The following is a 13,474-nucleotide window of genomic DNA, read 5'->3' as shown; positions in this document are numbered from 1 at the left end:
GACTATCCCCAAGTATAAAGTACAAACTACTACATGATTTGGGGGCAAGAGAATAAAAAAAATATTTTTTCCACAATATTAACTTAAAAGATACTGAGTTGGAGATTTCATGTTTTATTTAATTGTTATTCAGAATGTATAGGGCAGTTTTACTGCTAAAGGGTAATCACTAATAATAATTTTAACAAAAAAGACAGCTTAACAAATTCTTTCACACTATCTGAATTCTATTTTTCAGTACATTTAATAAACATAGAGAAGTATTAGTTTAGGGATGTGAGAAACGCCTCAGTGTACTCATCTGTCTGTGAACATTCAGATTCCTACTTCCACTACTGTTAATTCTTTATCAACCCAATCTTTCCTACATATCTAGAAACAAAATGATAGGAGAGATTTCCAAAAGAGAAAAATTGAGCCATATAAATAAATCTAATTCCACTGATTTCAGCATAGTTATACCTATGAATACAATCTAAGGAGCTGGCCTTTATCTCCTACCTCATTTGCACAATAGGTTTCTGCATCTCAGCTCTGCATGATAAGTTCAGAATTAGCTGAGTAATTCTGACTTGGGGTATAAAAATAATCTTTATATACTTGAGACTGAACTATTGTTATACTAAATAGATGTGGTTGGAAAGAAATGTTCTTGCAGAACAAATGTGGACAGTAAAGGTATTTAGAGCTACCCTAATGATTTATTTTTAATGCTGTATAGATGTGACCAGTCATCAGCTTTAACATACACACATATGCTAACAGTCAAACTCAAGCCATTTCTATAATTGTCGTTCAGCACTTTTTTTCTCCATCCTGCTGCAGTTGTTTCCCCTAGTAAATATTTAGTGTCCACCTTTACTGATAAATATATCATTATCTGCAAATCTTAAGGGATTTACATGATTGCCATTTATATTGATTCTCCTTCCATTTCAATTTATCTTTTTAACAGTCTTCACAAGATCAAAAACTTAGATGACATTGAAGATGCTTAAACTAGGTTTAATATAACTAGAAACAATTTAAGTTATAATTAAAACTTTTCAACATTGAATTTTAGATCCCCCTTCCATTATAGGTTTCATAATACAAAGTACTCACTAGATAAATCAAAAGAATGCCATACAAATAATCTAGTTCATTGCAACCCTGACTGAACTTAGATTTACAATAGTCCTCTCTATGAAGAAACACATTTATTCCAAAAACATCAGACAGATTGGATCTGGCATTTGCCATGTGGTACTTGGTAGCATACTTTTTAGGTGCATGACATCTACAGATGATGTGCAACTTGAAAACTAAAGCAACAGTCTGAAGATAATCAAAAGCTAATCTTCAAAACAACACATTGAACCAGAACACAAATACATCTTTTTCAAAGAAAGAACGTAGAACTTTACACAAGTAATGTATTAAAGATATCCTTCCTGAACACTCTACTTACTAGGTTTGCAAATTATGTGTAGAGATACAAAGGTGTAAAGAACATGTATAGAAACCTGTGTTATTTTTATTTTCTTCATCTGTGGTTAAAGTATATTCATCGGCTTTCCTAGTGCTCCAGAACTTACATCTCCTATTGAACCCTTTGATTCCATTTTCTGTGGCCAAAATACCAACAGCAATAATTCTCTGTGGGCCATCTTACTTCTCTGTGTAGAGGCGGATGTAATTATGACAGATGCATCTGACATTCTCTCCTCGGAGACTGAATGCAATAACTTTGTAAGGCATTTAAACTGACATATTGTCCTTTAAAGCTATTTTTGGGATGGTCTGTGTGTAATTAGCATTTAATAAATATAATAGTAAATTGATAGAAAAATAAAGAGAAAGGACACTAAGGAGTAATAGTTGAAGAGAAATATTTGTATACCAGGGGGGTTTATGAGCCATATAGCAACACAGACACCTGTAATACCATTAAAAGGGCAAAGTGAAGGAGCAAGCCAAGAATGATGAGTAGGAAAGAGGCATAACAAGGTAAATACAAAATGGAAAGGAGGTGGAACCTCAAGAGACCAACTTTCAGATGCAGATAGCAGCAGAAGGTGATGGCACAGGGCCATTGACGATGGAGCAGACGATGGCATGGTGGCGTGAGCGGTGGCATGACGAATGACAGCAGCAGAGTGAATGACTGCGCAGCAGAGGCAGTGACACAGAGTGAACAGTGGCTACTGTGAGCCATTACTTGGTGTTCCCCCTGGGTGGGAGGTGAACTCATGTGAAAGCACCTCTGGGTCCTTGCTGACCCAGGACAGCTGAGAGTGGGGTGTGTAAACAGGTCGACTCACCCCTGCGGCGCCTCCTACTGGTTGCTCTGCGAATTAGCTCAGTCCAGCACTGGAGCACCCTCTGCAGGCTGGTGATCCACCTGTTCTTAGGCCCCCCCCGTGTCCCTCCCTGGACCCGGTGCCCTTTTACATGGGGTGCTGCCCCTAGCAGCAACCCCTTTCTTTCTGGGTCTCCCTTTCTCTCTCAGGGAACCCCCACCCTCTATCCCTACCTTGCCTCAGTGTATGGCTACTGCCAGTCATTGTCTAGCCCCCCACTCTGGGGCAGACTGCAGTCTCAGCCAACTCATCCCTGGCAAGGAGGGTTTGGACCTGCTGCTTTGTCCTACCCCTGGGCCGCCCTCTGCAACCCCCAGTACCTATCGGCCCACTGCTAGGCCGCAGCCTGGGGCTTTCTAGGCTGGAGCTCCCCAGCCTTCCCCAGCCCTGCTGCACTCAGGTATTCAGCCTCAAGCTAAGCAGCCAGGCCCATCCCCCTCTAGCAACAGAGAGAGACTGTCTGGCTCCTGGCTTCCCTGCCTTCTTATAAGGCCCTGTTCCTCAGTTTGGGGCGTGGCCCCCAGCTGCAGCCACTTCCCTGATCAGCTCAGCCTTGAGAGCCACTGCTCTCAAGCCCTGTCAGGCCACTTTTTAAACCCCTTCTCAGCAGGAGCAGGGTCCACCCTGCTACAGGTGCAATGGAGGGAGAGGGGAACGGTGTGTTAAAGGGACATTTGTTTATTGGGTATGTCTACACTACAGTTTTGTTGACAAAAGGCAGCTTTCGTCAACAAAACTATGGATGCATACACTGCAATGCTCCTCCCACTGATTTAACTCTCCTGCTACGTCGACATAATAAAGCCACCTCAATGAGAGGCATAGAACTTTTTGCTATGAAGTTAGAGAGACCCAGTGTTAGAGTAGACATTGAGTTGCTTATGTCACACCAAGTGGCCTCCTGGAGAAGCCCCACAATGCCCATGGTGACCGCTCTGGTCACTGGTTTGAACTCTGATGCTCTGCAGCCAGGTACATGGGCATGCACCGCTTCCCCTTTAAAGCTCTGAGAATTTTTGAAATTCCTCGTCATGTTTGCTTGGCATGGACAGCTCACGGCATCTTCCCAGCTGACCATGCCAGGTCCCTGCAGCAAACACACACCTGACTAGAGTACACTGCAGTTATTGGTTCTGCTGGGTCTGTGGGGAAAGAACACTGTGCAGTCACAGCTCCACTCCAGCCATAGGAACTTGAATACCTACAGGCAGATTCGCATGGCATGGAGGAGAAGGGGCCTGACAGGGACATTCAGCAGTGCCATGCTAAGATCAAGGAGCTGAGGCAGATGTACCAGAAGGAAATGGTGTGTCGTCAAAGACATGCCACATCTACAAGGAGCTGCACGGTATCCTCGGCAGTGACTCCATGTCCACTGCCAACAGTCCCATGGATACTTCAGGTGAGCTAGAACCAGGGCTGGCTCTGGCTTTTTTGCCGCCCCAAGCAAAAAAAAAAAAAAAAAAAGGGGGTGGGGGGGAGGGACCGCTGGAGCGGCAAAGCAGGGTGGCCCCCTACCGAGCCGGACCCGGACGCGCCGCATTCTCCGCCGGAGAGGGCGGGGCCAGGGCGAGTTCACTCCGTCCCCAGCTGTGGGAAGGGCGGAGCGGGGAGTACAAAGGGCAGGGCCCTTTGCTCCGGCGGGGTGGCACAACTGACGGAGGTACACGCTGACGCCGAGCTGCTTCCGCCCGACCTAGCTGCCGACTCCGGGGAGGCGGAGGACCCGGAAACCCCCGCGGAGCTGGAGCTGCCAGCCGCGGTCTATCCAACCGAGCCTGAGGTTCGTGTATCTGGACATTTGCCAGCGTTCCCCTACTAGAGGGGCACGCTAGGGACTTCTACCGGCGTTCCCCCGCCTGAGGGGCGCGCTGTGGACATTTGCCAGCGTTCCCCTACTAGAGGGGCACGCTAGGGACTTCTACCGGCGTTCCTCCGCCTGAGGGGCGCGCTGTGGACACTTGCCAGCGTTCCCCTACTAGAGGGGCACGCTAGGGACTTCTACCGGCGTTCCCCCGCCTGAGGGGCGCGCTGTGGACACTTGCCAGCGTTCCCCTACTAGAGGGGCACGCTAGGGACTTCTACCAGCGTTCCCCCGCCTGAGGGGCGCGCTGTGGACATTTGCCAGCGTTCCCCTACTAGAGGGGCACGCTAGGGACTTCTACCGGCGTTCCCCCGCCTGAGGGGCGCGCTGTGGACACTTGCCAGCGTTCCCCTACTAGAGGGGCACGCTAGGGACTTCTACCGGCGTTCCCCCGCCTGAGGGGCGCGCTGTGGACATTTGCCATCGTTCCCCTACTAGAGGGGCACGCTAGGGACTTCTACCAGCGTTCCCCCGCCTGAGGGGCGCGCTGTGGACATTTGCCAGCGTTCCCCTACTAGAGGGGCCCGCGGGAAGCTCTCGCCGACACCCCTGCCCGAGGGGCGCGCCACGGACCCCTCCACCGCCGCCGACGGAGGTAGCGAAGGACGCCCCGGCTTACAAGGGGAAAAACAAAAACAAAACCACAGTGGGGCCAAAGTGGCAAAGCGGGCTGGGGGGGACAAAAAAACGGCGCAGCTGGAATGGCAAAGGGGGGAGGGGGGAAACTGCAGCACAGCCGAAGCAGCAAAGCAGGGGACAAAAAAAACAAAAAACAACAACATAAAACCACGGTGGGGCTGGAGCAGTAAAGGGGGGGGGGAACAGGGCGCTGGAGCGGCAAAGCAGGTGAAGAAAAAAAAGAAAAACAAAACCACAATGGGCTCAGAGCGGCAAAGCAGGGTGGGGGGAACAAAAAAACGGCGCAGCTGGAATGGCAAAGCAGGCAAGAAAAAAAAAACCTGCAGCACAGCCGGGGAGGGAAGGATGCGGGCTGCCCTGCCAAATTTGCTGCAGGGCGCTCCCCTCCTCTGCCCCCTACAGGTGGCCAGAGCAGCAAAAATAAAAAAGTGTCAGTGCCGCCCTAGGATTGGGCGGAATGCCGCCCCCTAGAATCTGCCGCCCCAAGCACCAGCTTGCTCAGCTGGTGCCTGGAGCCGGCCCTGGCTAGAACCAGTGGCCTGAGGACTAAGTGATGGACAAGGAAGCAGGGTTGGAGGAGGATGGGGGACAAGCAACAGGGATGTCCAGTGGCATGGCAAGCCAGGACCTCTTTTTTGACTCCAGAGGGTTTTAGGCAGCCTCAGCACTCCAGCTCTGGCACACCTGATGCAGGAGAGGGGAACTCTAGTAAGTACTCATTGTGCTTTGATACTGACCTTAAAAACCTCTAAGGAAGGAGATTCCACTACCTCCCTAGGTAACCCATTCCAGTTCTTCACCACCCTACTAGTGAAAAAGTTTTTCCTAATGTCCAACCTAAACCTCCCCCTCTGCAACTTGAGACCATTACTCCTTGTTCTGTCATCTTCTACCACTGAGAACAGTCTAGATCCATCCTCTTTGGAACCCCCTTTCAGGTAGTTGAAAGCAGCTATCAAATCCCCCCTCATTCTTCTCTTCTGCAGACTAAACAATCCCAGTTCCCTCAGCCTCTCCTCATAAGTCATGTGCTCCAGCCCCCTAATCATTTTTGTTGCCCTCCACTGGATTCTCTCCAATTTATCCACATCCTTCTTGTAGTGTGGGGCCCAAAACTGGACACAGTACTCCAAATGAGGCCTCACCAGTGCTGAGTAGAGGGGAATGATCACATCCCTCAATCTGCTGGAAATGCCCCTACTTATACAACCCAAAATGCCATTAGCCTTCTTGGCAACAAGGGCACACTGTTGACTCATATTCAGCTTTTCGTCCACCGTAACCCCTAGGTCCTTTTCTGCAGAACTGCTGCCCAGCCATTCGGTCCCTAGTCTGTAACAGTGCATGGGATTCTTCCGTCCTAAGTGCAGGACTCTGCACTTGTCCTTGTTGAACCTCATCATATTTCTTTTGGCCCAATCCTCTAATTTGTCTAGGTCCCTCTGTATCCTATCCCTTCCCTCCAGCGTATCAACCACTCCTCCCAGTTTAGTGTCATCTGCAAACTTGCTAAGGGTGCAGTCCACACCATCCTCCAGATCGTTAATGAAGATATTGAATAAAACCGGCCCCAGCACCTACCCTTGGGGCACTCCACTTGATACTGGCTGCCAACTAGACATGGAACCATTGATCACTACCCGTTGAGCCCGACCATCTAGCCAGTTTTCTATCCACCTTACCGTCCATTCATCCAGCCCATACTACTTTAACTTGCTGGCAAGAATACTGTGGGAGACTGTATCAAAAGCTTTGCTAAAGTCCAGAAATAGCACATCCACTGCTTTCCCCTCATCCACAGAGCCGGTTATCTCATCATAGAAGGCAATTAGGTTAGTCAGGCATGACTTGCCCTTGGTGAATCCATGCTGACTGTTCCTGATCACTTTCCCCTCCTTTAAGTGGTTCAGGATTGATTCCTTGAGGACCTGTTCCATGATTTTTCCAGGGACTGAGGTGAGACTGACTGGCCTGTAGTTCCCTGGATCTTCCTTCTTCCCTTTTTTAAAGATGGGCACTACATTAGCTTTTTTCCAGTCGTCCGGGACCTTCCCCGATCACCATGATTTTTCAAAGATAATGGCTAATGGCTCTGCAATCTCATCGGCCAGCTCCTTTAGCACCCTCGGATGCAGCGCATCCGACCCCATGGACTTGTGCTCGTCCAGCTTTCCTAAATAGTCCCGAACTACTTCTTTCTCCACAGAGAGCTGGTCACCTGCTCATACCGTGCTGCAGAGTGCAGCTGTCTGGGAGCTGACCTTGTCTGTGAAGACAGAGGCAAAAAAAGCATTGAGTACACTAGCTTTCTCCACATCCTCCATCACTAGGTTCCCTCCCTCATTCAGCAAGGGGCCCACACTTTCCTTGACTTTCTTCCTGTTGCTAACATACCTAAAGAAACCCTTCTTGTTACTCCTAACATCTCCGGCTAGCTGCAACTCCAAGTGTGATTTGGCCTTCCTAATTTCACTCCTGCATGCCTGAGCAATACTTTTATACTCCTCCCTGGTTATTTGTCCAGTCTTCCACTTCTTGTAAGCCATTTTTTTGTGTTTAAGACGAGCAAGGATTTCACTGTTAAGCCAAGCTGGTCGCCTGCCATATTTACTTTTCTTCCTACACATCGGGATGGTTTGTTCCTGCAACCTCAATAAGGTTTCTTTAAAATACAGCCAGCTTTCCTCGACTCCTTTCCCCGTCATGTTATTCTCCCAGGGGACCTTGCCCATCAGTTCCCTGTAGATACAGCACAGTTTGTATCTACTTCTCATTCCCCTGTGCAGCTAGGCAGAGGGGACCCTGTGGTAAAGTTTGTTGAGGCATACCGGGATGTCCCAGAAATCCTCCTCAGAGATCTCCAGGAAACTTTTCTGAATACTCTGCAATCCTCTGCTGAAGGTTTATTGTGAGGGCTGCCTTGTTTCTTCCCCTATGGTAGGAAACTTTGCCAGGACAATTGGCAATTACTTCTGCAGGCAACAAAGCAGCACACAGGCGAGCAGCATAGGGACCTGGTCTGCAGCCACACACATGCAGGAGCTGCAGCCTTGCATTCTCAGTTACCCCCGGGAGTAAGATATCAGCTGCTATCATCCCCACCTGTGGAAAACGGTACCAGGATTCAGAATAGTATCCCTAGGTGCTTGTAGTGATACCCTTCTGAAATCCCTCCAGCCTTTGTCCCAACTTGCCACTCGCGCTGAACTCACCACGGTTACGATTCTTGCTGTGTGCCTCCAAGGGGAAGTGAGAAAGTGGTGTATCTAACTTGTATGAATTAAGGCTGTGAGTGCACTCACAATAGTGCCTCTATCTATTGTTTCTTTAGCTTCTGCAGATGTGCCTTTGAGGGTCTCCTGCACACTGCTGAGTGGCTCAGCCTGATAAGGAAACAAATCCAAAGGAGTAAGGAAGACATACTCTGGGAGGTGGTGCAATCCTCTGATGCTGCTGATAGCAAGCAGAGAGCATGGAGAGAGGCTATCAGTCAGAAATTATATATGGATAGCAAGCAGTGGATTATAGAGGGGCAGGAGTGGATGATAGAGCTGCTTGAGGACCAGACAGATATGGGGAATAATGCTATTTTCAGTACATGAAAAAGTGTTCTGTAGTGTATTATTGAACAGAATCAAACTGGATATAGATGAAAAATTGAGTAATAAGCAAGCAGGCTTCAGACTTAAAAGATTGTGCATGAATCACATTTGCTCTGAAACAATTAAGGAAGAGCCTGCATAGCACAGAAAATTAGTCTTTAACTTTACAGATTTCACTAGAGCTTTCAACTGCATTTATAGAGTCACTATGAAAGATTTTGCAACAATAACAGCTTCCTAGATCGTATCACTGATCAAGATAGTGTATGACATTTCAAAATGCTGTGTAAGGACAGAAAGTAGAGAGACTATTTGGTTTGATATTGTTACTCAAGTGCAGCAGGAATGCATTTTAGCACCCCTACTTTTCTGCAACATCAAAGGAAAATACAGGAGTTACATGGAGTGGAGGAAAACTTCAAGATTTTGATTTTGCAGATGACATGGTTTGATTGGACAAAGAAGACAATGCTATGAAAAAGACTGCTACCAGTGTCAAATGTGAGGCTGCCAAAGTTAGATTAAGAATCAGCCAAAAAACAAAATAAAATAGTGTCATGATCATTGAAAGAGACATCAGCAATGATGGTGCATATGTGACAGATAGCGAAGAAGATGGCATGGTTAACAAGACTGTGTATCTTGGAAACACAATCAGAGCTGATGGTTAATTCTATAAAGAGGCAGAAGCAAGAATTGGGAAGGCATTGGAGCTTTTATGAGACAGGCAAACATCTGCAAAAATAAGTAGATCCCCACAAGAACCAAGATAAAGTTATACAATGTCATCATGACACTCATAGTGTTATGCACTTCTGAAACTTGCCTAGTGCTAGAAGCTCACAACAGAAAACAATACATTCTATCAGAGATGTTGGTGAAAAATAGTTGGTGTCCGCTGGTGGGCTAAAGTAATCAATACTGATATGTTACAGAGGACTAGTCAATAGACTGTAGAGACAATGACTCAAGAAAGAAGGCCGAAGTGGTTTGGATATGTTGTACAGATGTCAAAAAACATTCCTAGACAAGCCCTTGACTGGATATCACCTGCTGAAATGTGGAAAAGAAGACAGTGGATGACATGACATGCTGCTGCCATAGAAACAGACTATGATGGAGCAAGAAACAGCACTAGAGAGACAGAAGTGTATTCTGGTTTGCCTCCTGTGTCACTAGGCATGGGGATGTCTATTCTACTCTTTCCCCCACTCTGTCCATGTGTTGCAGGAAAAGAGCAAATGGCTTGTCAGATCTGGAGCGTGAGGACCTGTTACTATAACAATAAGAATAGCACTCCTATGCTTTGGCAATAAAGGGGCAGTGGAGATAGACATGGGAGGGAATGAGAAAGAGGGAGAAGATACAGAACAGAAAGAATGGAAGATCAGAGGTAATAGATGAAGTAACATTGGATAGAGAGAGTGAGGAAAGGGACAAAATGAAGAGAAAAAGTGGAGAGTGAAAAAAGAAAGGAGATAGCAGGTAAAAAGCGAAACAATTTGGATGGAAATTATACCCTCCCTTGAATTCCATAGCCATCAGGGTCCAACAATTCAGAGAGTGAATCCTGATCCCATTGAAGTCAATGTGAGTTTTGCCCTTGACTTCAGTGGAGCCATAAGTGTACATTTACACTGCAGAGAAAGAGACACACCAGTCTAGACACTTGGGCTGGAACCTGGGCTCCGAGACCCAGAAGGAGAGTGAGTCTCAGAGCCCAGGCTCCAGCCCAAGCCTGAATGTCAACACTGCTATTTTTTGTTTGCGGCCCAAGCCCTCTGAGCCCAAGTCAGCTGACCTGGGCTCAGAGATTCAGTGCCACAGGTGTTTTTATTGCAGTGTAGACATATCCTGAGTGTCTGTCCCTCACTCTAGCGCTGGAAATTTGAGAGGTAGGATTAATGTTCTATATGGAATAAACTACCAAGGGCAGAAATAGAAGTTATAACTAAGGCTATGATTTAGTCATGGGTATTTTTAGTAAAAGTCATGGAGAAGTCACAGGGCTGCAGAGCCATGCCAGCAGAGGCCAGTGTGGCTGTTCCCTGGGGTCAGCCACACTGGCCACTGCAGAAGTCACAGAGGTTGCGGAAAGTCACAGAATCCGTGACTTCCGTGACCTCCATGACATACATGGAGCCCTAGTTATACATTGTTTCAAAAAGGCATCAGACCAGTATTTGTGTGTTTACCAATTCTAACTTAATTGAAGTGATAGAGTTTTAAACAGACTGTCTTGCATTCTTCCATCTTTGAATTTTTCCTCTCTGTAAGTTTATTTGTAAAATTAGGAAAAGGACTACAAGAATAAAAGAGCAAACTCCCTTCTTATTATCAAAAGGTAGAAATGATACTAGTAGTGACATCAGAATGGATTAAAACTGAACCCTCTTAAAAAGATGGGAAGCAATTTGTAGAAATGTATACACTTGCTCAGTTCTGAACCTACCCTGAACAGATTGTCAACTATGATGAATCATAGCTAATGTAGGTTTATGATAAACTACAGTACTCTAGGGCAGTAGTTCTCAATCAGGGGTACATGTAACCCGTGGTACTCAGAGATCTTCAAGGTGGTACATCAACTCATCTAGATATTTGCCTAGTTTTAAAACAGGCTATATAAAAAGCACTAGCAAAGTGAATACAACGTAAATTTTCATAGACAATGATTTGTTTACACTGCTCTGTATACTATACACTGAAATGTAAGTACAATATTTATATTCCAGTTGATTTATTTTATAATTATATGGTACAAATAAGGAAGTAAGCAATTTTTCAGTAACAGTGTGATGTGATACTTTTGTATTTTCATATCTGATTTTGTGTGTGTTTAGGCGAAGTGAAATTTGGGGGTACGCAAGATAAATCAGACTCTGGAAAGGGGTACAGTAGTTTGGAAATGTTGAGAGTTTGCTCCCTAGAGCAGTGGCTGACACTACTAATTTCATGTATTAATGTTCTGAGAAAAAAAAATTAAAAAACCCCAATAGTTTTATATGACCTGCATATACGTATCTGTTTACTTAAAATTAGAAGGGGGAAACATTTTTGTTATTTTTCTTTATTATGCAAATTGAAAACATCAATCACCATCAGCTTTATTATACTCCAAGTTTGCACATTTATGGTGAATTCCCTCAGCCTCTAAAAAGGACCTTTCCCATTTTCACAATTCCTTGCAAGGAACATATTTAATAGGCTACACATTACTTTTTTAAAAAGCACTCCACTGCAATTCTCAATGAGGACAGCACTAGGAGTTTCAGTCACAGGAAGGAAGTTGTTTATTCCATAAATTTATAAGATTTTACAATAAGTCAAAACCACAACAAATGGTTCTTAACTATATTTACTGTAATTTTATTTGTAAGTACTGTACTGACAATACAACTGAAAAGATCTCTTCATTGTAATGAGTACATTGCAATTGTTCTAGACTTTAGGGCATATGTGGAAGAGTCAAAATCTTCTATTTTCTGAAAGCTCTATTCTTGAACTCCAGGTAAGTGTGAAAACAACTCATTCATAAATAAATAAAAATAAATAGACTTTCCTTACCTGTCTATAATACCACACAAGTCTATCTGAAGGTTACTGAAGTTACCAAGGGAATTTTGCTGTACTGAAATTAGATCCACTGCTTTGCTACCAATGGTAATAAGTCTCATACATCCTTGAAAACCACCATATGGACTTTTACATTCAGAGCTGTTGCCATTGTTAGGACAACCTGAAACAAAAACAAAAATAACTGATTTTGGAAAAGACTCAACTTACAAAATCAATTTGTATATTTCAATCCATACTCTAAAAGCAGATTGAAAGCTGCTGATTTCCTGTCTCTGGGGGCTTTGTGGGGAGAGTTTAGCCATGAGCTCCTTTGAATGACGACTTTGAACCTCTTGGCCTTGTAGTGTAACACTATAATTCTCTTTTTGTTCCTTTGTACTATGTGATTTTTATAAGGAATTACATCAAAGAACTGGGGTAAAAAATAACCCAAACATCAAAACCCAAATTCAAATGAGGTTTATCTTTACGGAAATAAGCTGTTCACAAACACACTGGTGTTATCAGTCAAAATATTCAGTGAGTGTGACTTGGAAAAATAACTTATTTTATAACTCTTACACAATCCAAGTTAAAATAAAAATAAAAGGAGCTACTGAATATACTGATGTTTATTTATTATTGTACTTTTTGTTTTGGTAATTTTTAAAAGGTATACATATATATTATCTTTGAACACACAAATATAGTGCCAGTAAAATATATAAATGAAGTCCTTTGAAAGAAACCAGATCAGCAGGTATATTGTGAAAATGTTGCTGCAGGGAAGAAAAGGATATAATGAATGGATCATAGTAAATGAATACTATATGTAAATCAGTTATCTACTGTAGTATTCAGGTTGTTTTTGGAGAGAAGGGGAATTCCATTTAGGACTCATTCACTTTGATATACAAAGCAGTAATAGGTTACTGAGCAGCTACATGACAAAATATGCCTCCAATTTATTTGTTTGCTGGCTTTCTTCCAGAGGTCAACGTTACAAGAGGAACGATGCACAGGGATGCTACTTTGCTCTTAATCAAACAATATAGCCTCCTGGGTGAGATCCGTCAAAGAGCTTCTTGTCCCCTGATGTTTGCATGCAATGACTTAAAGACACTTCCACATTCCATTGAGCTAATAGGTATTTTCTAAATCCTGCAAAAGGATGGTGGCATTTATTCTATGGGAAAATGAAAACTAAGGAATACATTGAAGTGAGGGAAAAACAGCACTGAAAACTTGGAGAGATTTTCAAAATGTACTGTATACTGCAGAACAGTACTCCTCCTTCGGCAAGGCATTGGACTCCCTTAACTCTTATTGTTTTGTATAGGAGTTGAAAGTGCTTAGGACTTCATCAGTATTGGAACCTAAGAATTACAACATTTTAATCATATACTACTTAATGGGACTAAAGATTTTATAGATGGAAAAAATAACCAATTCTGTCCTAATTCACATCC

The 13,474-nt window shown here is 44.4% G+C and overlaps 1 protein-coding gene across 3 annotated transcripts in view; it reads right to left on the bottom strand.

The window, feature by feature from the left end:
• LOC123372908 (contactin-associated protein-like 4) overlaps positions 1 to 13,474 on the bottom strand; it is a 302,483-nt gene that overhangs the window by 76,870 nt on the left and 212,139 nt on the right. For all 3 annotated transcript variants that reach the window (XM_045021533.1, XM_045021534.1, XM_045021535.1), the window contains one exon: positions 12,015 to 12,186. In XM_045021533.1, coding sequence (XP_044877468.1) covers positions 12,015 to 12,186 — 172 coding nt within the window. The remainder of the gene's footprint in view (positions 1 to 12,014; positions 12,187 to 13,474) is intronic.

The sequence above is a fragment of the Mauremys mutica genome, chromosome 6, assembly GCF_020497125.1.
Source record: "Mauremys mutica isolate MM-2020 ecotype Southern chromosome 6, ASM2049712v1, whole genome shotgun sequence".
NCBI lineage: Eukaryota > Metazoa > Chordata > Testudines > Geoemydidae > Mauremys > Mauremys mutica.
The sequence above is the reverse complement of the archived record's forward strand: the minus strand, read 5'-3'. Positions and strand labels throughout refer to the sequence as shown.